Genomic DNA, 26,475 nt, shown 5'->3' on the forward strand with positions numbered 1-26,475 from the left:
GTAAATAAAATCACAGAATTATAAAATAGTTTGGGTTGCAAGTGGCCTTCAAGGATCATGGAGTACAAGAATCCTGACAGGGACATCTTTCAGTAGAACGGGTTGTGCAGCCACACCCCACCTGGTATGATACATTGTGACTTTTCAATTCTTTTTGTTGATATGAAAAGTAGTATCACTGTGGATTTTCAGTTTTCCAGTTATCATAGTGGTCATGTCTATTGTCAATTTCTTTCTAGTCACAATATAAGGAAGATATAAATATTATCAACTCTTACTTCGGAACTATCCTTGAAACCCAGCAACCATTGCATTGGGGCCATAACACACACCAGAAAGTGACCCACTCCTTTAAATTCTGCGGGATCTGTGCCAGAATCAGTGGAATTCTTTAAGACACAGATTTCTGTCAGAGTGATCTCCATGGTAACTACAGCATAGACAAATGTTAACCAAAAGACACACTGTGTCCTGGGTGACCTTCTTTAGAGCTAACACAACTTGAGAAAACAAGTGAACACTGGTTTCTGACAGCACAGCTGATTTCTGAGTATGAACTTTCATAACACTATCAAAATCTCTGCTGTTTTCTCTAGCAATCCAGAAAGCAGACAACCATCTGAGAATAAAAACATTCATCCAAGTTCTAGTACTTGTTTTCATTTGCTGTGCCTTTGTAGTCTGCTCTTATGAGATACTAGCTGGCCGAAGAGAATCCCTAGCAATTGTAACTGGGGAATATTTTATGACGTCTCCATGTCAAGAACAGTCAAAGAATAGTTGGTTTGACTCTCAATATAAACTGGTTTACAAGAACAAGTTTAGATCTATGGACCAGTAGTAATGTCCTAAGCTCAAGCCTATTTCTTAGAGAAATAAACATAATGCTGCTAATCTGGTATCCATCACACAAAAACCTCCTCAACTTTATCACTGAAAAATTACATTTAATTTTGTCACTGTCCTCCTCAAAGGGGACAATTTTACTGCAACCCAGCGAAAAAAATGACTTGCTTGCACATGAGCTTCTGGAAGCACATTAACAAAAGAAAAAACAGCTACCTACTGCAATTAGTCATCCAGAAATACATTTCTCCACTGAGTCAAGAGCACATCCAACAAATGTAAGTTAAGGGGTGTTTTTATGCCAGTCTGATTTTTCTAACTAGCCTTGGCAAGAAGCTCAACTATAACCACTTCTGAAATTAGGTAAAGCTCTTCCTTCCACCTGTTCCAATTTTTAAATATTAGAAAATGATCCAGCTACCGAAGTGAAGCCTACATACCCCTACTTAGTGTATGTATGTTTATTAAAAAAAAATATATATATATAACCCCTTGCTAATATGAAACAGATGCGCTTATTGAACTGTGGTATTTAAAGGAGTTACTGCCTTTGGAGTTTGTAATACTGGCACCTCACTGCTAAATGTCTTTTATCTTTTCCTGTTGGATCAGAGTACATAGTATCAGGGCTTTCTCCTGAAAAATACATAATTTTTTTCTTACAGTGGGATACTGAGCTGAAAATAACCTGTTATACATGCTTACCCTTTCCAAGGGGAAAGAAACTACAAAATGTTAACTCTAGGCATAAGTTACCAAAGTGTGGAATTTTATTTCAGAGGCTAAGATACCAAGTTTTCCTGGGAAAAGGATAACACAGCATTGAATAAGTCAAAAATTCATGTTCCCTTTGACTTCCAAATCCCCACAGACAGGACATGGCTTCTGAAAAGACTTACATGTAGCTTGTGACTGAGACGGGAAAATTACGCAGTCCTGAATCGTTTTGTCACTTAAGAAAGCTAAAGGCCCATACTGAGTGTATTTCTGAAAATTACTCTTAAAAGACTAAATTCTAGAATATAGCTTACCAAAAACCACTCTTCCCAAAATAACGTATGTTATTTACATGCTTTGTGCTCTTCTTCTCTACTGCTCCTTCATAGAGTGGGGACTATCCAATTTTGGTTTATTTCAGTATTAGGATTTATAACTTACACAATGGCATTTATGTATGTAAGAATGATGTATTTTTTCCTTTTACTGCCCTTGAAGAGAGCCTTTCAGAATCCCAAATTCCTTCCTCCCACCCTTCCTTCCCTTCCTTCTTTCTTTCCCTAGCTATTTCTCTTCCAAGAGAGCCATTTGTAGGTGTTTGCCTTCTCTGAACTTGTTTCCTTGAGCAGCTGAAACTCCCCTAGTTTCCAGACAATTTTGAAGCACAAATCTGTGTTTACACCTGTCCTCCCATTCTGGAAGCCACCTCTTAACCCTTCTTCTCTGAGTTTTTAGAGCCTTTCCAAGCACCTGCTGAGGAACAGGTGACATGTTTAGTTATCTGTAAGCAGTTAGAGAAGAACACAATGGTGCTTTTTATGAAAGCTTAAAGTTTTTGAAGTATCTTTACGGGAAAAATCCCTCCCCATATGATGTCCTTGCTTCTTCTGGAAAACAGTTTGTTCCTGCTTGCAGAATTACAGTGGAGATCTCTGCACTGTCAGCTGGTTTGGGACAAGACATAAGCAAACTCTAAGCCAACGACTTGGGTCTATCTGATACAAAACCACTTCATCTCTTACTCAGCAGACAAACAGCAACCTGAGCAAGGCAAAACAGAGACTGTGGAAGGACATGCTGTGAAACATCAGTTTGCTGACAGCACTGCAGCTCCCATTTCTCTGGCAGACAGATTCCTCTAACACCTCCTCCAGAACGGGTTTTCATCGATGGCTGAATTTTGTCCTGCAGAAGATGGATGCATGCTGAATCAGACAGTTCACTTGCAGCCAGGGAGTGCTGAGAGACTCCCACAGGGCAGAGAGAGTCATTTGCCAAACCCACTTGTATGTCTGTTAAATCTATCAACTCAGAAACTGAGCGAGTGTTTTTATGTTAATTTTATGCTTTTGGTTTCACTATCTTGGTAGGCTAAATATAGCCTATAGTGCTGATTTAACACATTTAAACTACCAACATTAAGACTTAGATCTTCTAACTTTACATTTCACTCAACAAGCCCATTACAATAGCAAGGTAACAAAAATGAATACAGACTTCCAATTCAAATCTTCTTCCAATACTAAGCTACAGACTTGGTATGTTTTTCTATGGCATCTCTCCTGTGGAAAAAGTGTGTCTTTCCACATCAATATTATTAAATTTGTTCTAACTTGTTTTCACTGTGTTTAGAAATACGTACCCCTAAAACATAAAGAGCTGGAATTAAGAAAAGCTAAATATTCTGGAACGTAATTGAGTTCAGCACTCCTGAGGGAAAGCATGGCAGCATCCCAAAAGACATGGCAGATGTACTGAGTCAACACACAGAAGCAGTGAGCAGCTCCTTCTTGACCCATGTTATATAAACGGTGTTATCCCGAGACAGGTGAGTGGTACAGCCCCCTACAACCATGCCACTGTCATGTCATGTTCAGCAGCTTATGACTCCCCACACACAGAGGCACAACAACACAACAGCTGGCAGGTGAAACTCAATAACTTTACCAGGTAGGTTATCAGAGAAGCCATGTCCTGAGCTGACCCAAGGCCATCAATCCCATCATCTGGGGGTGGCACACACCAGAGGAGTCCACACGGGAAGTTGTGTAGGACACCTCATTGACCAAGGAGGTCACTCAGCTTGCAAGGATAAATGAGATAATGTGAAAAGCATTCTGGGATGGTACAAGGGTTGTTAGGAGAACTTTAGGGAAAGGAAGCAAAGCAAGAGATCAAAGCCATTTGGGGAAGAAGTAGTGTGGGAAAATAGAAGGATAAGGAGACAGAGAAAGCTGGTCATGTATAAAGAAGTTGCTGGTTGGTACTGCATGGCTGTGACCTGGACCATATCACGACAGTCTGTCCTGGCTTAACAGTAAATGCTATTTCTGACTCTTTTTGTGAGTGTGGTTTTAGCTGAGCTTTCTAAATTACAGCAAAGGTACTGGACTCTACACTCCAAAGTTTTGTGAAAATGCATTATGAGAAAGCAATATTTTATGCCACTGTTCTTTTTAAAACACAGCTAATGGTATTTTACATGACCCTTGAAAATATACCATCTATTGCTGCTTTCTCCAGTCCAGAGATGGCCCGAACAAATGACACATTAAGGTTTGTATCCTGCCCTGAATTTTCATATCTTTTTTCTTCTTTTGGGAAGGCTAAACTAAAGCTGAACTGGCATCTAATAGTGCTTCCAATGAATCCAGCTGAAATATCTTGCTCTTTTTGACAGTCATAAGGGAAATACACTTAATTGTTGAAATGTAGAAATCCTCACACTCAACCACTTAAGTCAGTTAAAACACTGGAAAAATCAAAGTTGTTTAGACAAACAGCGGTTAGAGCGTTTTCCCATAACACAGAAGCATGGCAGAGGATCATAAAGTCACTCAGGAACTAAGAAAGTGAAACAAGAAGATGCTTGAGATCTCTTCTATAACTGATTTAATTACTTATTGAGCTGATTTTTTTAAAATTCCAAATAGCACTTGCACAATCAGCCCCTTAATCCTGCAAGAACTTCAGGATTTAAAAAAAATGGTATTTATTGATTTGAAATGTCCTTTTTTACAACAATCCATGCAGCTCCATTAGGTAGCATGTACCATGTTGGTCTAATTACTAATTTGGATATAGGGGTGGGAAGCTCTTAAATTGCAGTTTTGCCTCATCTTCTAAAAAGCAGTTATTTGGTTGTTACCAACCCCAGGAAACGACACATGCTTAAAAATTTAACTGCATAAAAAGCAGCCAGTTCAACTCAGTCTCATTTACTGCAACACACCCAAGCCAAAAAAACCCCCAATTCACCTGATGTCCTCAGCAACATTTGGATCCAGCAAACATAGAAGCAAAAGGCTCTGAAAGACATTGCTGTCTGCCCTTTAAATTTGTAGTTTATCTATTGATTACCAAGTTTCCTTTCTTCAATTATCAAGCTGAGAGAAATGATCTGTTTGTCAAGGTAATGAACAGATTGCCACTTATGTCAGCCTACCAATGGAAAATAACAAGGAGATATTTGTAAGGCCCTGGATAAATGTGTTGGACCAAATCTTTGGACCTGAAATTGAAACCTAATGTTAGAAAAATAACTACTTTAAGATTATATGAATAAAGATCATTATACGAATACAGAAATGGGTGATTATTCATCCCTTACTAAAATTTCGCTTACTTGAATCAGTTGAAATTTGGATATCTTTTGTTGATCCTTGTGTTGACCCATCAACATCATCATCTTCATCTGTAAAAGAGAGACAATTTAAGAAAGGATTTTTGTTAATTTGCAGGGAAGGGAGAAGGTGTTTGCCATGTAAGAACACTTTCCATCAAACAAGCTAACACAAAAGGAACCAGTCAGAAAAGCACACTTTTTGTACCTATTTTATGATAATAATTCATAGCATTAAAACAGCATTACATAAACAAATCTGCATTGTCATGTAGCTACAGTGAAGGCATACATGAGATCCTTATATTATTGGCTTTAATATTGCAGCTACTGCATTTCATTCTTTTCTCAAGTCATGATATTTGACTGTCACCGAAGTATGGATATTTCCATTAAGTTTTAAATTACCAAACCAATCCAGCCTTCCATCAGAAATAATGGTTTTATAGAAGTAATTTCCAGAACTGAAAAACAAAGTTATTGACACCTAAAGAGAATGAAACTGCTGCTCTCCAGAAGAGGACTTTGACAGTAGGGTCATCACTCTCACTAAAGCTGAGCTAACATGTCAGAAAATAAAGCACCCCTGTAAAACCATACATAAAATATTTTTAAAAGATTGAAATAAATGCTGTGAACATTTTGCATTTGCTTCTGTGCAGAACATCCTCACTGCGTTCTTATTCCTGACGCTCAGGGCCATACAAGACGAGTGCAAATCCAAACATGATCAATTTTCCTTCTCTGAGGGTAGCAGTAGAGTGCAATGCAAGCGCTCATCAAATAAGGGTATTCACACTCACACGCACTGAAAATCCCAGTCAGTCCTGACTGGGATGCAGGCAAAGCTCCCAAAAGATATAAGCCAGGCAACACCTATGTAAAAACTGTCCCTTGCAGCTGAAGGAGAAAGCAAGAAAACAAAGCACAAAACAAGAAAGAAAGTATAAAATAAAACAAGGAAAGGCAGATCTTCAGAGCAAAAGAGGTACCAGAGAAGTCAAAATCCTAAAGCATGATAACTTCCAAGAAGCAGAATCATAGCATGTCAAGAAGGTACTAGGCAATAGTCCTAAACTTGACAACAGGTAACTCACTGAATATTTCGGTAATGCTTCAAGCATCTACAAGACCAACAATAATGCTGTTGAGTTGAGGCTTTTAAAATATAAAAAAGAGTGTTGAGTTTCCCTGTTATAGCTGACAGACAAACAGATCAAGTTTCAAACTGGAGAGAAATTTAGACAGTAAGGTCTTGAAACACCTCAAAATAAGAGAAAGATGACCACCTTCTTGAATTTCAGTCCAGATAATTAAGTTAAAAAAAAAAAAAAGAAGCAGTAAATACAACAGTAGGAAATTACTGCTCCTGATTGCTCCCAACCCTTTTCTTTCTCAGATGAAAAGAAGCTGACTTTCTCCTTCAGTCTGAATAGTAGGAAAATCTACACCAACAGCATCTTGAAACTGTTCCAGTGAAGTTCAATGACTTCTCTGAAATTTGTTTTGATAGGAGTCATTTGGAGGAAGGGGCTCCACATTGCTCTACCATTGCATCTCCCAGTAGCTCAAGGGTTTAAAAAAGTCTCTTCCAACACAGAGATATCTGCTCAAAGTTGGTGATGAAGCTTAGCATTTACAGCAGGGCAAAAGCTCCTTCAGACAAATGGTCCCCAGTAGGTCAGCGATGATGGCTGTGCTCATCACTGCATGGGACAAGTCATCTGGCACTTCCCAGCCACCAGCTTGGGACAAGCTATGCCTGCAGCAGGCAACTCATCCAGGCAACTGCCAACACTTCTTTGTACCTCAGACTGGTCTTTTCACAATTGTACGCGTGATGTCTTTTGTCAGCTGTGGTGGCAACAGAGGAGCACCCTCTGTGCATGCCATGTCAGGAGAACTTCTTAATGAGTCTACCATCACAAAGACGTGCTAATTATCCTTCAACAAAGGAGTTCCTTGCTGCCCTGAAACATCCCTAGCATGCACACAATCTTTAGCAAGACCTGGCACCCAGAGACAATGCTTTTCTCCTGGAAAAGCAGCAGCAACTCCTGAGGCAGATGTCCCGAGCTGCTTCATTATCAGAGGAGCATCAAATACATCCTAAGAGAGCATCAGGGAGCTGCTGGATTCATGACACATCTTGGTAACTTTCAGCACATACCAGGAGCTAGTGAGGTTTCATAAGAAAACCTCTGTGAACATAGGTAACAAGAAGGACTAAAAGGCTAGAGCACTGATGATGTGAGAACTCGTTCAAGACAATTATTGGCTCTGCCTTTAAAGAAGAATTTGGGCAAAGAAAAAGAGCATATAGCAATGGTATCCAGTACTTTTGGCAGTGATCTGAAGACGCCAGATCTTCAGCAGATGACTGAGAGTGGCAAACATCCAGCAACAGGTCTTGAAGCAAGGCTCAACAGGATGTGGATAGTATAAAAGGAGTCATGTGGAGGCACCAGACTAATACCTGAACATTCAGCATGTAAGTGCTAAACCAAGATGCAAAAAAAGCACCGTCAACTACGGAAACACAGAACAAAACACTTTAGGTACAGCAGAGTGCAAGGAAGGTGCTGAACCACAAATATTACTCACCACTCCTTGTGCTGAGCCACAGCTGTGGCTCACTGACCATGAAAAAAAAAGGAAGATGTTAATTGCTGAGGCAGCTGTCAAGGTCACAGGTATGCAACAGATCTGCAGCAGGAGGAAAGGGGAGCATCCCCATGGCTTGGGCACTGCTCCCCTGGGTATCAGCAGCCCCTCCATCCTGAGAGGCTGCTGCCCATTGGATGATGGGGAGCTAAGCCCAAGGGGCAGAAATTCTCATAGGCCACAGGAAAGAGAACCTGTGTTAGAAATGAGATTTTCCAGGGTGTTGCTATACTATACCTCTGTGACACGCAGGCTAAAGGACTATAAAAATGTATTCTGGCTTTCCAAACAAGGTGAGTTTTATTCAATTTGATTTTCTTCCCCTTCATGTCACAATAAAGTACTGCAAATGGTCCAAATTAAGTTAGTGAATATTACTCCATCCCTATGTATCTGCTTCTGACCACAAGCTAGTGGCTGCATTCTCTCAATTCAAAAGATCAGACAAACTTTTCTATTAAAGCAATGCAAAAAAAACATTCTTGCTTAAAAACCCCTTAACTATGCATAATATGAAATAACATACTTAGCATGTAGCATAAGTCCTGACATAGAATACCTTTCCTTCCAACTGTTAAAATATTGAAGGACTAGAAGGTGTAGCTAAAATTGTGTAGCTTGGACTTTTTCATTTAAGGTGCTCCATGTTCAATTTTATTAAGAGGTGATTTAAAAATTAAAAAATGGGAAAGGTAAGTCTGACATATTAAAAGAACACATCTCTGTTGAAGGAAGAAACTTAGTTAACATCAGAAAAGTCAAACCAAATACTCTATTTTAAAGGTTTGTGATTAACTTCTCTTAGTTATAATAATCAACTTTATCACCACTTAAACCTTTGGGACACTTGTGAAATACCTAACAATAGAACTGAATCAAAGTTCATAGTGAGTCCTGCTGCAAAATTAAGCTCATCCAGACTCTGTGTTTTGGTTACTTCTTATGTTGGAAGCATTAGGAACTCCGTGATTTTCAAGTGGGTGCTATACTACATCTTTTACCACTAGCAAGCAAGTTCATTAAAAAGAAAAAACACTCACTGAAAAAAAACCAATCCACAAAAGCAACCTAACTCCTCCTCTGGGCCTTTGATAGGTCACTGGAGTATGTCTGGGCTGCGTAGACCTTGGGTGGTGCAGTTTGCGCGCTAGCAGGACTTCTGCTGCAGCTTCTGCACACAGAGCACAGGGGTCCTGCTCATCATCAGCTCTCCTCACAAAAACCAAACCTGAGCTCAGAGCAGAAAGTTCAAGAGCAATCAACCAGGTTGAGAAAAGAGCAGTTGCAAATATTTAACTTTCATGAGCTGTATTTTGCCTACCTTTTATTTCCTTTCCTATTCCATTCAAGCGCCAAAAGAAAGGTTTTACAGGTGAATAATATTAAAAATACAAATGAAAAAATACTTCCATGTACTTCAAGCCTAAAAAAAGTTCTTGTTCCTAAAGAGCTGTTAAACAAACATTCACTCTAGATGGCAGCAGAACATTACCCTGCCTAGACATACGGTATTATTTCAGCACAGAAACCTTAAAAATGACAGATGCTTAATCCAAGAGACACATAAAAGCATCTGTACACATGACATAAGAAATTAGTATTTCCAGCAATGATTACACTAACACCACAATTTTTTTTGATTTTAAGTTTTCACTTTCTTTGTTTCAAGGATAGTGCACAAATTGCCCTGCACCAGTAAACAGAAGTTTCTGCATTTTGCACAGCATCCATTAAAAAAACTCTAACCTCTCCCAGAAATAGCAAGAAGTTACCGTATTGCCACAAAAGCCAATAAAAATTAGCAGTAATATACATAATTGAATGATGACTCTAGGTCAAACATACTCATCAATTAGTTGCATTCAACTTTGAAATTTTTACCTGATTCTGTTTGCAAATTTTCTGATATCCGAAAACAATGCAATTTGCTGAAGTTGCGAGAAAACAACTGAACGCAACTTGGAGGAAGAATCATATTCCTTAATCTTCCAAAGGTACATTCTGGTGGGACAATTACACAGCAAGCAGCATGAGCCTATAAACAACAGCATTAGTTAAGAACTCGTGATACACATTGGAAGTAAATTTATTCATAAACAAACTATGAATGAAATTGTATAATTCAGATTATTGATTATATAGACCTTTTGTAAATCACTTTCTTTTAATGAATGGCCCATCTGCTGCTCTAGATTTTTATTTGTTTAATTTAGGTTTTGTGTTACCAGTAATGGGGAATCTTAATATGTCAAGAAACTTTCAAGGATCGTGAACCTGTTCTGTTAAAAGAGAAAGGTTTTTATACAGCTACATGGAGAAGTTTATAGTTTTGGTCTCAAACTCTGATATTCCATTCTATGTGGATACTTACTGGGGGAAATGGAAAAGGTGCACAGGTTATATTGAACAGCTTGAAAAAAACAGTATCCTGTTATATAGCCGTACCCACTTACAGATTCTGAGCTAAAACTGTTTTCAGTTTTATTCCAAAAGGTGACTGGATAGTTTTTGCCTTTATACTATTGCAAATCTTCTGCCTTTATTGAATACACACACCTTTGTATGTATGGCCACAGCATGTTACATTTCCTAGAGAAACTGTAGAACATTTGAGAACTGTATTTGACTGTTCTCAAATACAGTCCACTCCCCCTCAGAAATTATGCCTCAGATTAAAATACAAACCCCACAATATTAAAAAAAAATAACTGAAATCATAACTGAAATATTGAATAACCTCTAGAGTTTTATTTTAAGCCATTACTACATGGAGTACCTCATCTAGCCTTAAATAGTAAAGTAACAATTTCTTACATATACTTTCAGTTCCCACCTCATCTGGTGCTACTTTCACTTCCACAATATTTTAATATGAGGTGGCATTAAGTGGATGGACTAATTGTTATCTGCACTACACACTGTTTATCAGTGTGTGAAAAGCTGAGGTTTCCAGAATTATTATTGACGGGTACCATCAGCTTGCACGGGAAATAAACATGTGTCATGTAAATAGAAAACCACAGAAACCAGTATTGACAGCTTAAAAAAACCCCAACCACACAGTCTAAGACTTATTCTATACTGAAATAACAGTTAACATATTAGAATTGTAAGTCTTATAGAATGGTAAGTCTTTAACCTTGCAGAATTCATGATTTGAAAGAAATTCTGATTTAAAACAGAAAGTGCCTGCAGGCTTCTAACTACAGATCTATAATGATTAGGCCTGGATAAATTCCAATGGATTTACACAAAGTTTCACTATGACTTTGAGACTTGTTCATTAAAATTACTATGGTGAGGATTTAAAAAATCAGATTTCCCATCTAACATATAAAAAAAATATATATTCAAATAAATAACTGTATAGATTAAGCATATTTACAAAGTGCATACAAAACATACTTACACAGTGTGCAAATAAATTTTGTTTATATCAAGTGTTCAAAAAAGCACGTGCCCATATATACGTGGTCACCACAAATACATGCAGAAGCACAACATACCAGGATGCCACACCATTCACATCTCATGCCAGAGAGCACCTCAGAAGACCCACAGGTTTTTTTGCAAAATTCGCAACGAGCACTTGAAGAAAGGTTTCCCTCCCTCCAGTGGTGGTGGTAAGTATCCTGAGGGAATACATCACAACTTAGCATTACATGAATCAGATACACATGCATTTTCAATACAACTTTAAAATCAGAAATTCAAATAGTTCTGAGGAAATAGCAACAGATACTAGGGCATTAAGTTTTTCTCTAGATAAATACAAATCTTTAACAATCTAACATCTCACAAAAAAAAGTTTTATCAAACTGTCAAAAAAATTATCACTGTGTTTTTCCTTCACAGTCCACTAAAAATAATTCTTTTAAAAAAACATCCTACAATGTCAATATTCTGTATCTACTGTGCTGTGAGAAGATAAGAAAATAGGCAGTTTTGCCTCAATCAGACTGCAGGAAGCATGAGGATAAGAGAACATTTGCCAGGGTTGCAATGCAGCCAACAGCTCAACATACAGAGGGAAAAAAAAAAAAAAAGAGTTCCACGCCAGCTTTTGCAAAGAAACTTTTATATAAGATACTTGATTTTTTTTTTTTAAATTTGGAGGTTGTACACATTCCATAGATTTTTCAGTAAGAGTTCAAAAGCATGGTGAATATATCAGCATTTAAGTTCATCTCACTCTTTGTAGTATATTCTGAAGTCACATATGTCCTTTGCCTGCCAATAAGCAACTAAAACATGTTGGCAGCATGTGAAATTAAAAACCAAGACTGCTTCTCTAGCCCACAGAATGCACAACCACGTTCCTCTGCAGAGGCATCTGCACTTACATGGTCCAGGTGCCCATCCTGGTGACACTGCCGGCAGTCACTGCAAGCAAATAGGATACAGTCTGTGTGCACGTGTAGCTCACAAACTAAAAGCACAAAAACAAAACAAAAACTTCTTTAGGCTGGAACCCCCAGAGTTTTCCTGCATCTCCTTATACCCTCCCTTCAATACTCCTCCACTACCCTTTTCTCACGTTACTTTTCCTCCTCCATGCTCTTTACATTCAGCAATAGACAGCAGACAATGAAGAAGTTCACCAGCATTGTTTTGTGTGTTCCTCCACCTCATTCATGTTAAAAAGATGCAGCAAATATAAAAGAAAGGCTGGGCTAATTTTCCTCATAAGCAGCACTTGACATATTTCCTCCAATTACAGGAAGTTCAATGTGTACAACTGCTTGGCTTTCTCTTGTAGCTTCACAGGAACTGCTACCTACTCCAACATACCTGTGCCTGAAGGCTGCTTTGATTCAATCATCATATATAAGGTAAATCACTATTTCAGTGTCAAAAAAAGAAAATAATTTTTTCAGAGCACCCTCCTAAGTAAGGTTAACATTGCCTTCCAAAATACTGTAGGTACTTGTAGGTGGAGTAAGTTTGAGTGAACCCTGCAAATGTTTAGGCAAGTTTTGGTTTTAAAACGCCTTCATTATTTAAAGCTGACTTGAAATACCAGATGTGAAAGAAAAGAATCTGCAGTTATGCTACAAAGTTATGATTTACAAAAAAAAAATTCCCAAAACAATAACTAACAGATCTCAATACCTAGCTTCATCATTGCAGGAGTTAGCAGGGTTCTCTGTGGGCCTCAGAGACAGAGATGGATAAAAAAGATCCTCCTGCAGCTGCTTTGTAAATACTCTGGGAAGGCATCTGACTTTTCATCAAGTAAATGAAAGCAAGAGACAAGCGTCAAATTTTTCAAATACCTTTCGGTTCCAGTCAAACACGTTATTTCTCCAAGCATATCACAAAAATATGAGAACTGTAACCTGCAGATTGGAAGGTAACAACTGCACACATTAGCACACTATCTGAAAGTATCTTAAAAACAGTGCTATTCATTTACATTAGGAATAAGACCCAATTTCAAATCTCTTTAGGCCGTTCAGAGCAGAATTAGCATTGTTTATTCTAACACCAGAGAAGACATAATATCCCATCATGCTGAAGCAGACTCATGACTAAGTCAACCACAAACACACACAGCTCCCCATGCTCAGTGTCTTCACTGCACTCAAGAACTTCTCTGTGAGCTGTGCCACAGTCCCTCCTCAACTCACATTTCACGCTGTTCACAGATGTAACAGGAATATTTTCCATTTTTGCCAGTTCAACTAACCAGGCAAACTAGATGCTTGGAGACATACTCTTGCTAATGTTCAAAGTGTCCATAGACAACGCTGCAGCTTCAAGGAACTTAGAAAAGCATTGGGGGTTTTATTGTTAATTCTGCCAATACAGGCATGCACTGCCCTTTGCTATACTTTGTAAGAACACAGAGGGGGTTTTACTCTTTGTTTAATTCACATCTGCTGCTTCTAGCACCAACTGTAGCCCAGGATTGGTAAGAAATACGTTCACATAAATGGTGGGAGTGTCCCAGGGAGTTAATCCCTTAAGGTGACTATCCTGGTGTAGGAAAGAGGATGTTTTTGAATGTAAAGACTAAATCAGAGGTCCTACAAAAAAAAATTTCATCTTTTTCAGCCATTCCTTAATCTGCATTATTCTTTAACACACAACAGAATTACAATGTTCTATTCAAGCTAGCTATGAAAGTTCTTTATGACTGCCAAAAAACCCATCCTGATTATTTTCAGATAGATAAACTTGAGAGAAGAGACTTTAAAATGTTAACTGCATCTTTCTCCAGTAAATCTGCTGCTCCTGCTTAATTATTATTAAAGAACTTTTGTAAAGAATTCAGCACCAAAAAAAAAAAAATTTTGGATTACTCCATCCCTTCTTCCTGGAAATAAAAGGAACAACAACTCTCACCATCATGAGTTGGGGTTCAACTGACACCAGTGAAATCTGGTAGCAAAAATAGTATCCAAAGCAATCAGTAACTGTCACCAGAATCTGGAGTCAATCTACTGTCATTTTTACCAATGACATGTACATATTTATTTCACTGTGGATTAATACACATGCATGCTCATTTCTGAGAACAGGTCCCCTGCTGTGCACCCATAAGATTTATGTGGGTGAAATCTTTTATTTCCTTTCAAGAAAGTTTATTCCATTTTAATATATAAACAGTGCAAATCAAGTGATTAAAATCACTTGAAAAAAGTGATTATTTTACAAGTACATCATTACAAGTACATCATTACATTTAATGATGTCAATCATTTGTTTAGAGAAGGTAACTCTATCTTAACCCTCGTTTTTATCTTAATTATGGTAAACAGTCCAGGAAAAGTTCTTAGTTTTAGTATTAGACATTAACATCATAAACAAGACTAGATTTGCAGTATTAAGCTAAGTCATTAGAGACAAACAAAAAAAAAAAAAGGAAGAAAGTTCAATATCTCCATTGAATTTAAAAGTTCAATAGCTTAAAACTGTAGAGTTCTAAAACAGATTCCACAAGCATTTTAAAAGAATAAAGGAAGAATCTTGTGCATTTTTTGAACTTCAGCTTCCCTTTTTAAGATATATTTTAAAAAATTAGTAGAGAAACAAATTGTAGACTCACTGGTATTCAGAAAAAGGGCACCGAACAAGCCACCACACAGAAAAGTAAAACTGTAAAATCCATTTTGTTTTCCATGAGGAAAACAATTCAGAACTTTAAATGCACCATTAAAAAAATTCTGTGCATCTGTAATATCTAACTACAACATGTGATTTCATGAGCTTCATGTTTACAAGCACTTAAAGAGAAACATCTGAAAAAAATATTCCTTTGCACTTGTGTGCTGGATTTGGCTGGGGTAGAGTTAATTTTCTTCACAGAGGCTAGAATGGGGCTGTGTTTTGGGTTTGTGCTGACACAGGGTTGATAATATAGAGATGTTTTAGTTATTCTTGAGCAGGGCTTACACAGAGCCAAGGCCTTTTCTGCTTTTTGTACTGCCATGCTGGAGAAGAAGATGGGAGGAGAGGAGACACAGCCAGGGCAGGTGACCTAAACTCGCCCAAGGACATTCCAGACCATCTGACATCCTGCTCAGTATTTAAAGCTGGGCACAAGAAGGAGGAATGAGGGAACATTTTGAGTGATGGCATTTGTCACTGTGAGATGTGAGGGGGCCCTGCTGTCCTGGAGATGCAAAACACCTGCCCGCCCATGGGAAGCTGGGAATGACTTCTTGATTTTTCTCAGCTTGTGTGTGTGGGTTTTGCTTTCCATATCATACTGTCTTCCAATTCTCTCCATGATCCCACTGGTGGGGCAGGCAGTGAGTGGCTGTGTGTGGTGCTTGGCAGCTGTTTGGGGCAAACCACAACAAATGGATACAATGAGAATGCAGTAGAATTAATAGAGTAAGAACGTGAAAGCAAAGTTTAGAAAGCTTTAACTAAATTGGATCACTAAACTAAAGCTATTTGCAATAGTTAAGAGGGTATAACTAGTGACAACTACTTTCTTTTCAAATTTCTATGTTTATCTTATGGCACACAAGTTCTGAGTCTTACTAAGATCACTAGAAAATTCCCTGTGCTATCTGTAGCTCACAGAACATCCTACCAAACCACCCTGGTCACATGGTGACTATACTATGTGACATATTCCCAGTAGTCAGAAGAACAGTTTGGCTCCATTATGCAACTCAACAGACAAAAGCAGAAACAGAAATACTGTGCCATTCTAAGTCTAAATGCCGTGATCAAAGAGGATTGCTTCCCCTACATATACACATAGAAAAATCATATTAAATAAGACATGATCTTTAGCAAAACAGTGATTTTGGAAGCAACTCAACTCCCTGAAGAATTGATTTTTCATTCATTAAGCTTTTTTTAAACAGTTCAGAGGTAATATTCCTATTAAACAGTAAATTCTATTTAACCTCACAACTCAGCTGAACAACTAACAGACATTTAAGACAAGGGAGAATTGAAGAGCTGTCCTACATCAAAATCATCAGTCATGTACTCATGCCAACATGTATTTAGAATAAAAAATCTGGTATTTGGGTGATTTCTTTAATTACTGTTTTTTCAGGGAATCCATGTCAGAACGTTCAGAGCAGTACTATTTTGACAAATAATATTTTCAAATATCTTTCCATTGAAGGTACCTCATCCTCATTACAAGTAACAGATATCTGAGACTAGTAACACAGGAAATTCTACATTCTTTTCTAGAAATACGAATACGCGATGATTCTCAGTATCAAAAGTTTCCAGTGGAAACAGAAATAAATTACTGCAACAGGACAAGTCTTTCACCATATTAGCTCCTCATTCTTTGCCCATCTCAGGCAGAGATTCATTGCACACCTCCACAGGCTTGTTCAAATTGGCGGAAAGATGAAAAAAGCGTACAGGTTTGACAAAATTTGCAGTTTATGGAAGGTGGTTGATTTATTATTCCTTAGTTTGGAGCACACCTTCCCACGACCAATGAATGGATAGTAAACAAACAAAAAATTTCTCAAGCACTCGAGGTATGCAGTGTAAGGAGACTGTAGTTTACTGGGTGGCACACAGATGGCTGTACAAGTAGGGTTTGAGTTACCTTCACATCGAAAGGCAGGTGACTCCAGGGACTTCCTGCACACAGCGCAAAACTTTCTTTTGTAAAGTCCTGGAGGTCCAAAACAGTGCGCAACTGGAACCTGCCAGCAAAGAATGCATAAGACATCATCAATTTCAACTTCCAAAGTGTCAGTTAAAATTCACAGAAGCTGCTTTATCTTGCAACAACAGGGCAGTATATACAACGGCAACTTCACTAAGCACAAAAATAAAGAGACAGAAACTTCCTTTAAAAAATAATCATACTTAGAAATACATGTTAAATACTTAAAAGTAATTTTTTAATTCTTGGGAATTAATATGTTTTGTCTACATTTTTAAGCTGATTGGCTTTTTGATGATTCACAACAACATGAATCCAAAGGCTTCCTTTGGGATATACCTGTAATCGCAGCTGTTCTTCTAAGCATTCTTAATTGAATCAAGGACCATTAAAGAGTAATTACCACACAGGTGAACAAAATACCCTAAAGACATGCACAAGACAACTTTTAATATCTCAGTGCTGCCACAGTTCAGGGCTCTCCATAGGCCTTTCACTCCCTCTCCGAATACAGCCCAGCCACTGGTTGACCAAAGGGATTGGCTGGTCTCCCCCTGCCTTATCCAAAGCTTCAAAGCCTGAACGTATCCAGCTTCTGAAGTACATCCAGACTGAATTTCCTCTTGACTGTAGGTTGAAAATTATAGACTACGATTTTCCCTTGCAAGAGAAAATGGCTCTACCAACAGTTTCGGCAAATGTGTTTCTTATTATTCACTTACCTTAAATTGTTTTTTTCTTGCTTAATTGATTTTATTAATTATTAATTCTTGATTAATAATGAAGATGGGAAGTGATAGTACCAAAGGAACAACAGATGAAGCAAAGTAAAGAAGAAGAAACTTAAGCTTCATACCTTTTCTGGAGACTACTCTTCCTACAAGATGCACAGCTCTGCTAAAGTGACATTCACATTAGAAGGAAAGAACAAAACTGCATTTTTAAAGTCCTGGGATCCAAATGAGTTCCACAAAATTTTGCTGTGATTTAGGTATTTACTATTATGCATTTCACATGCCCTTCTTGCTACAATGAAGTTTTACACATCAAGTTTACCTTGTGGTTGTATTTCTGGTAAAAGCTGACAAATTATTATTTAGGTCTCAAATGAAATTAATCATTCGCAGTAAAACTTTGGAAAGAAAGACTTCAGATACATGTAGTCACAGATAGCAGCTTTTCCTCTCAGATATACTGCTAAAACATCCTTCAATTATTCATCAGGATTTGAAATTTTCTCCTTCTATATTGAGGTTTTCCTGAGAACTGCTAGCAGCAAATCTGACACCTACTGTGAATACAGAATTTGATGACCCAAGGAGTTGCTTCCAGTTATAAGCATCGAATTACCACAAGAATTTTCTGTCCCAGAAAGTATGGGAACAGTTACATCAAACAATCCTGTAATTCAAGCATGAACAATGAAAGAAGTGAGATAAAGTTTTGCCAGATGCAACACGAGGAGAAAAGAACAATGCCGGAAGTTTAATCAAGAAAAATCAGTAACCCCCAAACTGCAAAGCATGTGGCTCTTCAGTGCTCCTCAGAATTAAGCTTTGGGAGATAAAAGAGGACAAAGACAGGAATGAAATTTGCATTACTAAACATTAACAGAATAGTGCACAGCAGCTGACCAGTGGAACAGAGTCACCAGCTCATTGCCCTAGCAGACCATGAGGAATCCTTGGTCCCTGACTGACAAGGAAACTGCCCATTCAGATCTCATGCTCCCCACCAAACTGGGCAGACAGCCAGCCTACAAAAAAGACTCCATATCCGTATCTCCAATAGGATATACAACAGCATTGCCTCTGAAAGCACCAAGTTTTAACTTGATGTACAAGTTGGGAGTTAAAAAATACAAACAAACCATTCTTTTTGGGTCCATACCCTACTCCTTCCATCCCAAACTGAAATTTCATTCTCTGCAGCCCTCCATCTCTGACATAAAGTTCATAGCTGGCTTACATATTTTTTTTTAAATCAGAATATTCAAGCCACACAATGTATGTTTACAAAAAGAATATGTATCCTTGGTGGGGTAAATTATCCTAGAAAGCCTAAGAAGCTTTAATCAAACTATCCCAGATTAAGTTTAAGGTCCATAATCCCTGCCCACCCTGCTACTTCTTCAAGAGAAGGAATAAACGAATCTCTCTGGACAGTGACATGCAAGTTACCTGAGCTCAGTAATTGTGGAGGTAAATTGACAGAGCTGCAGCTCACTCTAGCTGCTCCAAAGGAAAAAAAGCTTGCTGGGAGAAGGCCACTTGCACAAATGTCATCCTACACAATGCATTCATGTGCAGGAAGTTGGTAAGGAATGGCTATGCGAGCACAACCTGACCCAGACACTGCAACTGCGAGGAGTACAGAAAAGCCTTGGTGGGTTTTCTTCAGGCAGGCTTTTCTGCACATCCCAACCTGTCTTCAGGTTCCAGCTGTCATCTTTAAGTGCCCTGCCCCTGCCACAGCCTCAAGCACCATGCAGCCACCCAAGGGAGAAGAATTCCCCCTGAAATCAGACACAGGGGAGATCTCCCTTAGCTCTGAAGTGTGAACAAACTGCTCTGGACACCCAGCATGAGCATCCAAGCCCCTCAACAATGCAGGTTTGAAACACAGGGGACTCTTTTTCTGGCCATGAGTCTGGCTATTTTATCTTAAGCTTAGCTTAGAAATTCAGGCTGTTCAGTATTGTCACAGAGAGGTCTTACTAAAATAAAGAACAGGTGAAAAACAGTGTTTATTTTGGGAAAAATTGTGAGAAAGGAACTTTGGCAGAAGGCAAACTTATTCAGGGTCTGACTGTACCTATCTAGAACATTCAAGGTAAGGAGACCAAGCCTAAATTCTTCAGCCATTCAGACCATGGTGACAATTGTCTGAAGACTCAAGTCACTGTCACACAAAAGGGAACAACTTGCTGATTGAAATGTTAAGGCAGGGTGAAGAAGGGGAAAAGAAAGTGGAAAAAAGTTTCTTTAATTTCTTTCTTACAAGTCATGCCAAAGAAACTTTGTTTATCATGAGTAGCTTTCCAACATGCTTTGGAAGATGACAGGTATAAAAGCAATGTAGAGCTTGATGGAAAATGGGATGGGAGTAAGATGGAAACAAAGAAAAGGTAAAAGAGTCAGTACAACATAACAAATGCATCAATTACATAATGTTTCTCCCAACCTCCCAATGCATTTTGGTTGCTGAACAATTTCCAAGTACTTAATATATATAAAATATTTGAAACTCAGACTAGAAAAGCCAGTAAGACACCATGAAAGAATACAGAACATTACATGTTGTTACCTAGTTATAATCCACCTCCATAAGTACAGCAAGTACAGACGCATAAGGTGGCCTACAGAGAAAATGTTAATAATTCATGAGAGTTTAAAACTGCTTTTCCATTCCATCTACTTAAATTACCTTATGAAAACCACAAAAATCGATTTCCACAGAAAAACACAGAAAATTTCTTCTAGTAATAACATTAAATGACATCTAAGTGCCCTTACAATATTTATCAGACGCATATCAACAGAAAGTATAATGGTAACACTCCAGTATGATCTCCAGATTGACTCTGCACTCAGGGACAAGATACTCCTAGTTCCTGTTCTATTTCCTGCCATCTGTTAAGGAATGCAAAGCATTAGAGAATGTAATACATATCTGCAAATGTTCCTATCAGCCTGTAATAAAATTTGATCCTACAGAAACCTAAGATTCTAACCCCTTCAGTGCAATCTGTGCATGTGCACAGCAGTTCTGCATTAACAAAAAAAAAACAGGAAAAAACTGCTTTTAAAATACACACTTTGGAAAAAAAAAACAAAGGATAAAATTGCTTTCTTTTGATAGCGCCTTTTAAAATTGTTCCTCATCCTGAAATGTCACAGGACATCAAGCATGTGACCAACAGCATGTCATGAATTCAAGTACTCTTCCACTAAGGTGGGGTCACTTCGTACAGAGTGGCCCAGCTACCCTCCAGACCCTCTGATTTCTGTATAAAGCCAGGCCAGGCTTCAGGATGCCTCAGCAGCTGGGGAGAAAATACAGCTCCAGGAAAGTCCGTTTTCCCCCCTGCAGCAGCTTCTTTTCTCCCAGCTCAGGCAGAAGAAAGCTTCATCTTGAACCATGAGGCAAAGACTTCCAGGCACAAAGGGCAATGAGAGAAATACAGATATATCAAATGCCAGTGTGGCAGCTGCTGTCTTAGGCAGTCTTAAAAAGGAACTACCTACTAAAAACTTTTTGTAGGCCTATGTCTAGATATTATTTTGCCAATACATCTTATTCTCCATCACATCACGGTGACTTGCACTTGGCATGACTTTGTAAAAAATACCAGAGAGATTAAGAAACCAGGGTGGCAGGACCTAAGGTAGTGTGGGGCTGAACAGCTTCCAAGAAGGAAAGGGTAAACAGAAAGAAGGATTCTAAAACTCTCAACAACAGCCTCCAAGGGTTGAGTAAAAGGAATTTAACTTAAGATCACCAGCTTGCAGTCCAAAAACACTGTTGCATTTTAAGGAAAAGCACAAGCAGCTTGGAAGCAATCATCTTCATCAGACACTCATGAGGGCAGTCACACGGAGTCATTCTCATCCACTGCTCTCAACAAAGGCCAAAAAAAATTTCCTGATAAAAATTAAAATGGTGTTTCTGAAACAAAAACATGTACTGATGTTTAAGTGTAGAAGCACTTCCTTATCTAAAGTTTCTAAGGTTCACTCCAACACTGTAAACCTTTGCTCTAGGAAGGCAGATATGGTGAACACACCTCACTCCACCCCATGACTGTTCTGTCCAGGCCTAGACTATACCCTCTCTGAGAGAAGAGAACAACTTTGTGATTCAGCTTTTGCCCTTATTGACATCTTTTCAATTACTTCCTTATTACTCAGTAATCAAAAATAGCACTTGGATTTGTTTGAAACCTCTTATTTAGTAGCAAAATATTTCTGCATCTTGAATACACTCTGTGCTCTGGAATGTCCTCTATTGCTTTGGCATTTCAGGGACAATGCCTATCAACTATGCTTCACTTGTGCTCATACTGACATTCTTGCTCTGAGCACTTGATTTATTGGTTGGTGTTTAAAGGCAATGTAAGCATGCATTCCATATGTTAGCTCTGAAATGAGGTAAGAATACAAAGTTAAATGGTGTCTCAACACATAATAGGACAGAGAGACAAAATCAAATACTTAATTATCAAAATTTAAATTGAGGCTAATGCAAGGGAATGATGCACACATCTATATGCTATCTCACTATATCCAGGATTATTTTTCTTCATCCTGCAGATGTCTGTGACAGGACATTTGGCCTTATACACTCCAAGGTCTCAAGGACCCTTTGCAATGGAGAATGAATCCCATGCTATTTCAAACCAGAATGATATGATACTTCTACTCAAAAGCAAGACTTGTGTAAAAGCTTTCCATTGCACTTAAGAGTTGCTTGGCCTAGTATTTTTTGCACTGTAAAGGAAAAATAACATGCAAAAGTCACTCCTTGCTTTTACTGCTACAGAGGAAATCAATGTCCATGTCCTCTTATCAAGACAAAGATTAAGAATTAAAACAAACTCAGCGCCATCCCATAATGCTTCTGAAACTGAAGAGTCACTGATACAGCTGCAGAGCTCATCTGGGAGTTCAAATCAAGTTTCAAGAGTGCATAATAAACTCTCCTGAGTTTACAAACTAGGAGAAGCTAGCCCTTCCTTCCCTTAAGCTCTGAGGCTCCCCTTCAGGGAGAAAAGGGAAAAAACCTTGGTGCAGTGCTAAGATTGCCAGCAAGCAGTTTTAACCCTCATTTGGATTCTAAATCATGCCATGTGACTGTCTCCAAGCAACTGCCTTGCTGAAGCAACACAAGCAGGGGTCAAGTGCTGGAGAGAGACCCTCTTGACAGAAGGCGGCTACCCATCAAGGGCCCAGGTAAAACCACAGTCACAGAACAGCTTGAGTTGGAAGGAAACCTTTAAAGGTCACCTAGTCCAAATTTCCATGCAGTCAGCAGGGACACCTTCAACTAGATCAGGTTGCTCAGAGCCCTGTCCAACCTGGTCTTGAAGACATCCAGGGATGGGGCATCTACCACCTCTCTGAGCAACATGTGACAGTATTTCACCATCCTTACTGTAAAAATGTTTTCCTTAAATCTAGTCAGAATGCATTCCCTTTTAGTTTACCATTACCCCTCACCCCATTGCTATGGGCCCCCCAGAAAAATCTTCTACTTTCAGGCCATTGTTGCTGACCTGAATAACCATGCTGCACACAGCTGAACCCAGCATCCAGAGGGAGAAACTCAGGTCAGCACACAATTACAAGAGCAGAGACCCCTGCAAGCACCACAGCCTTCCCATTCCTCACCCCAGCCCATGAATGCAGCAGCTTTCCTTACAAAGGAAAGTTTTATTTTTAGCACACAAAGATTCAGAAGCTGATAACCTAGACTAGCGTTTTTCCATCCTAGACAACCTGGCTTTAAGAATAACAGCACACAACAAAGTCTCGTGAGCAGACTTCAAAACCTTCTTAAAATGGAAATGTTGAGAAACCATTACAGCAACACAACAACACACCAACAAGGAAAAATAAGCATAGCAAATGCTGAACATGACTAAACCATTCTTCATGTGGTTTCGTTTCAATTTGTTTTCCAAGAACAGTTACATAGAAAATACACACACACTTCTAAGAAGCTGTAATACAGCTTCAATTCCAACCTGGCAGGGGAAAACAAAACTTCACATTTCACCCCCAAAAATGTTTTGTTTTTACTGTTATTTTGTTTTGTGTTGGTGTTTCAGTGTGGATTATTTTTCGTCCTCTCTTTCTTCCCCCCCCCCCTTTTTTTTTTATCGTATACTGCAAAGTAGGTAAATACTTATGGGAATATAGGAAAGAGAGAGTTTGAATTTGAAAAAGTTGCTGAGACCTCGCCATTGGAACAAATCATATGCCCAGCAAACTTTTCAGAAGACTAACCCATGAAGGCTTGTTTAGAAACATCATGACCTGGATCCACTCTGGAATACTAAATACAGGTGATAATGATTTACAATAGAGAAAAAAAATCATAGGTCAGCCTTAAGAATGATCTGGCTGGATGCAGTTGTGGCATGCTCGTGACTCTGTGGGCCTTTACTTGACCCTGGGAAGGAAACCCTACTGTCAGGAATAAAAGTTTCCATCAAACATCTGCTGAAAAATTATTCTCTGATGGGTTGACTTAGTATCAAATGACACACATTCTGATGAGCTTTAACAATTGCCATCTTCTCTAGATGAAATCCAGGCAAGTGAAAAATAGCCTCGTTTCTGTAATACACTGAATATTGACATAGCTGAAAGAATTATCAGAAAAAAATCCCACCAGTGTTCCCTGCTACGTCAGATCTTTTAATAAATAAATAATCTGAAAGGAGAGACTAAGAAAATAAACTTTCCACAAATTGTATAAATGGCTGTCATTTGTTTTTCGCTCTGTTATATTTTTTACGCAAATGCCAAGTCTGGTATTTGCTTTGACAGAGCCTGCATGCAAAACGACGTCTTCCATATGGCAGCCTTCACTTCTACAGCTGATCAGGATTAATGCAACTTGGATGACCACGTCAAGGAGGACATGACTGTCCAGAATGAACAGTACAATCCAGAGTTTTCAAAATAAAATCATTACAGCTCACACAGAAAACACAGAAGACTCTTTGAGCTAAACACAGCAATGCTGAACTGCAAACAGTTTCAAATAACTATCCTCGCTGTGCAGTACAATTTGTGTTTATTGTTTACAGATAAATCACAAGATAAAAATTCTGGGGCAGAGAGATTACAGGGACTGACAAGAGAGAAAAAATTACACTGACGTCTACAACTGATGCAAATGGCAACATTAGTAAGTTTAAATTGAGGACTTTTACCATATAAAAGCAAAGGAACACACACTATTTTGAACAATGAATTAAATTTAGAGTAAGTCCACAAAAGAAGCAGTCATAAATGTTTACAACGCCCACACTCTGAATTAAATTATTATTTTCCAGTTGTATTTTTGCCATCCCCCTAAAGGCCCTTGTAGCTACCTGTATCATCTGATTCACTGTTCTTTTGGCTATAATGACTGATTGCCAACATACTGAAACAGCAGAAGATGTTGATTCTTAGTAAAAGCACTTCTCACTACCTACATGCCCCTTTACCATGGGTTCTAAGACTTACAGCAGTATTTTTTGCTGTTTCACTGGCAAATTTCTATGTATCAGACACCTTTTTGACACCTCTCAAGATGAAAGGTATGTAAGGAAAGAGGAAAAGCAAAAAAGAGAAAAAGCAAAGCTTTGCATTAGCACAGCCTAGCAGCTTTATCACCTAGACAAAGCATATTGAAGAAAAACAAATGGATAATTTCTCTTTATCCAATCCCTGTAACTCAAATTGCATATTGTTTTCAAACTTCCACAGCCCCTACACAGGCCTCCACAACAAAAAGGAACTGGAAAAATGTTTTATAACACAAAGAAGGGAATCGGCTCCCCTTCACAGGTCTACGCAATGGACTCCCATAAATGTGCTTTGAGTCAGCAAGGTCTGTAATAATATGACTGATTTTACAGCCATGTCTCAATTGACTTTTGCCTGTGGCTTCCTTAAGGTATTTGTAGCGTTTTACTACTTCTCTAGAAAATTTTTCATGTTCTTCTCCCCTTCTGTTCCTCTTCTGTCATCCTTTCCCAAGTGGATAACACACTTTGTTTTTTCTTAAGTTTAGCTTCTTAGTACCTTAGTCGCATCCTCTTATATTCTGTAAAGTTAATTCATGTTCCCCACCCTTTGAATCAATCTCTTACACATGATGTATTGTGGGAGAAGGTCACAAGCCATCTGAAAGCAAGTGCTTTATTGTGAAACTTCCAGGTAATGACACACAGTAAGAACATCTAGTAACATTTAAAGAATGCAAATAACTGGTCTTCAAAGACAGAGTATCTACAGTTGCTCATAGTAGACTTCTCAAAGGAAGTGTAGCTTTGCCTGTGAGCAGCTATAAAAGCTTCAGTGATGACTAATACAATTTTTGCATTATGATATGAAAAGAACCACTGCTAATACAGCACCATGTTCATTAGTGATAAATGTGTGGTATTATCCTAAGAAGGAGACAAGCCAGTGTCTCTTTACTCACCCTTACAAGGCTGGGAGCAATACATGAGCATGGTATCTTGACATTCTTGAGGCACTTTTCATGAGACATGAAATTGCAAACTGTGGAAATAAAATAAGAACCATGAGCAACCCTTTACCAAAAGACTTTAAGAAACACAATCAAACAAAACCAAAAATGGATCAAATACAATTAGGAATACATCTTTTTAAACACATTTGCTATCCCCTTGGTTTGAGAACAAACACAACTGTTACATCCTGAGCAGTGCATGAGCTCCAAGTTGTTTTGCTACTAAGATGCTGGCAATGGAAAAGGAAGGACAGCTTATCCCAGAACA

General features: G+C 38.5%; 1 protein-coding gene across 1 annotated transcript in view; it reads right to left on the minus strand.

Moving 5' to 3' along the window:
• The window catches only part of DGKQ (diacylglycerol kinase theta), an 89,070-nt gene that overhangs the window by 38,610 nt on the left and 23,985 nt on the right, over positions 1-26,475 (minus strand). Inside the window, 6 exon segments of the mRNA XM_030237475.2 lie at positions 5,189-5,257; positions 9,731-9,884; positions 11,356-11,481; positions 12,193-12,278; positions 16,890-16,989; positions 26,157-26,236. Of these exon segments, the coding sequence (XP_030093335.2) occupies positions 5,189-5,257; positions 9,731-9,884; positions 11,356-11,481; positions 12,193-12,278; positions 16,890-16,989; positions 26,157-26,236 (615 nt within the window).

Source organism: Serinus canaria, chromosome Z (assembly GCF_022539315.1).
Source record: "Serinus canaria isolate serCan28SL12 chromosome Z, serCan2020, whole genome shotgun sequence".
NCBI lineage: Eukaryota > Metazoa > Chordata > Aves > Passeriformes > Fringillidae > Serinus > Serinus canaria.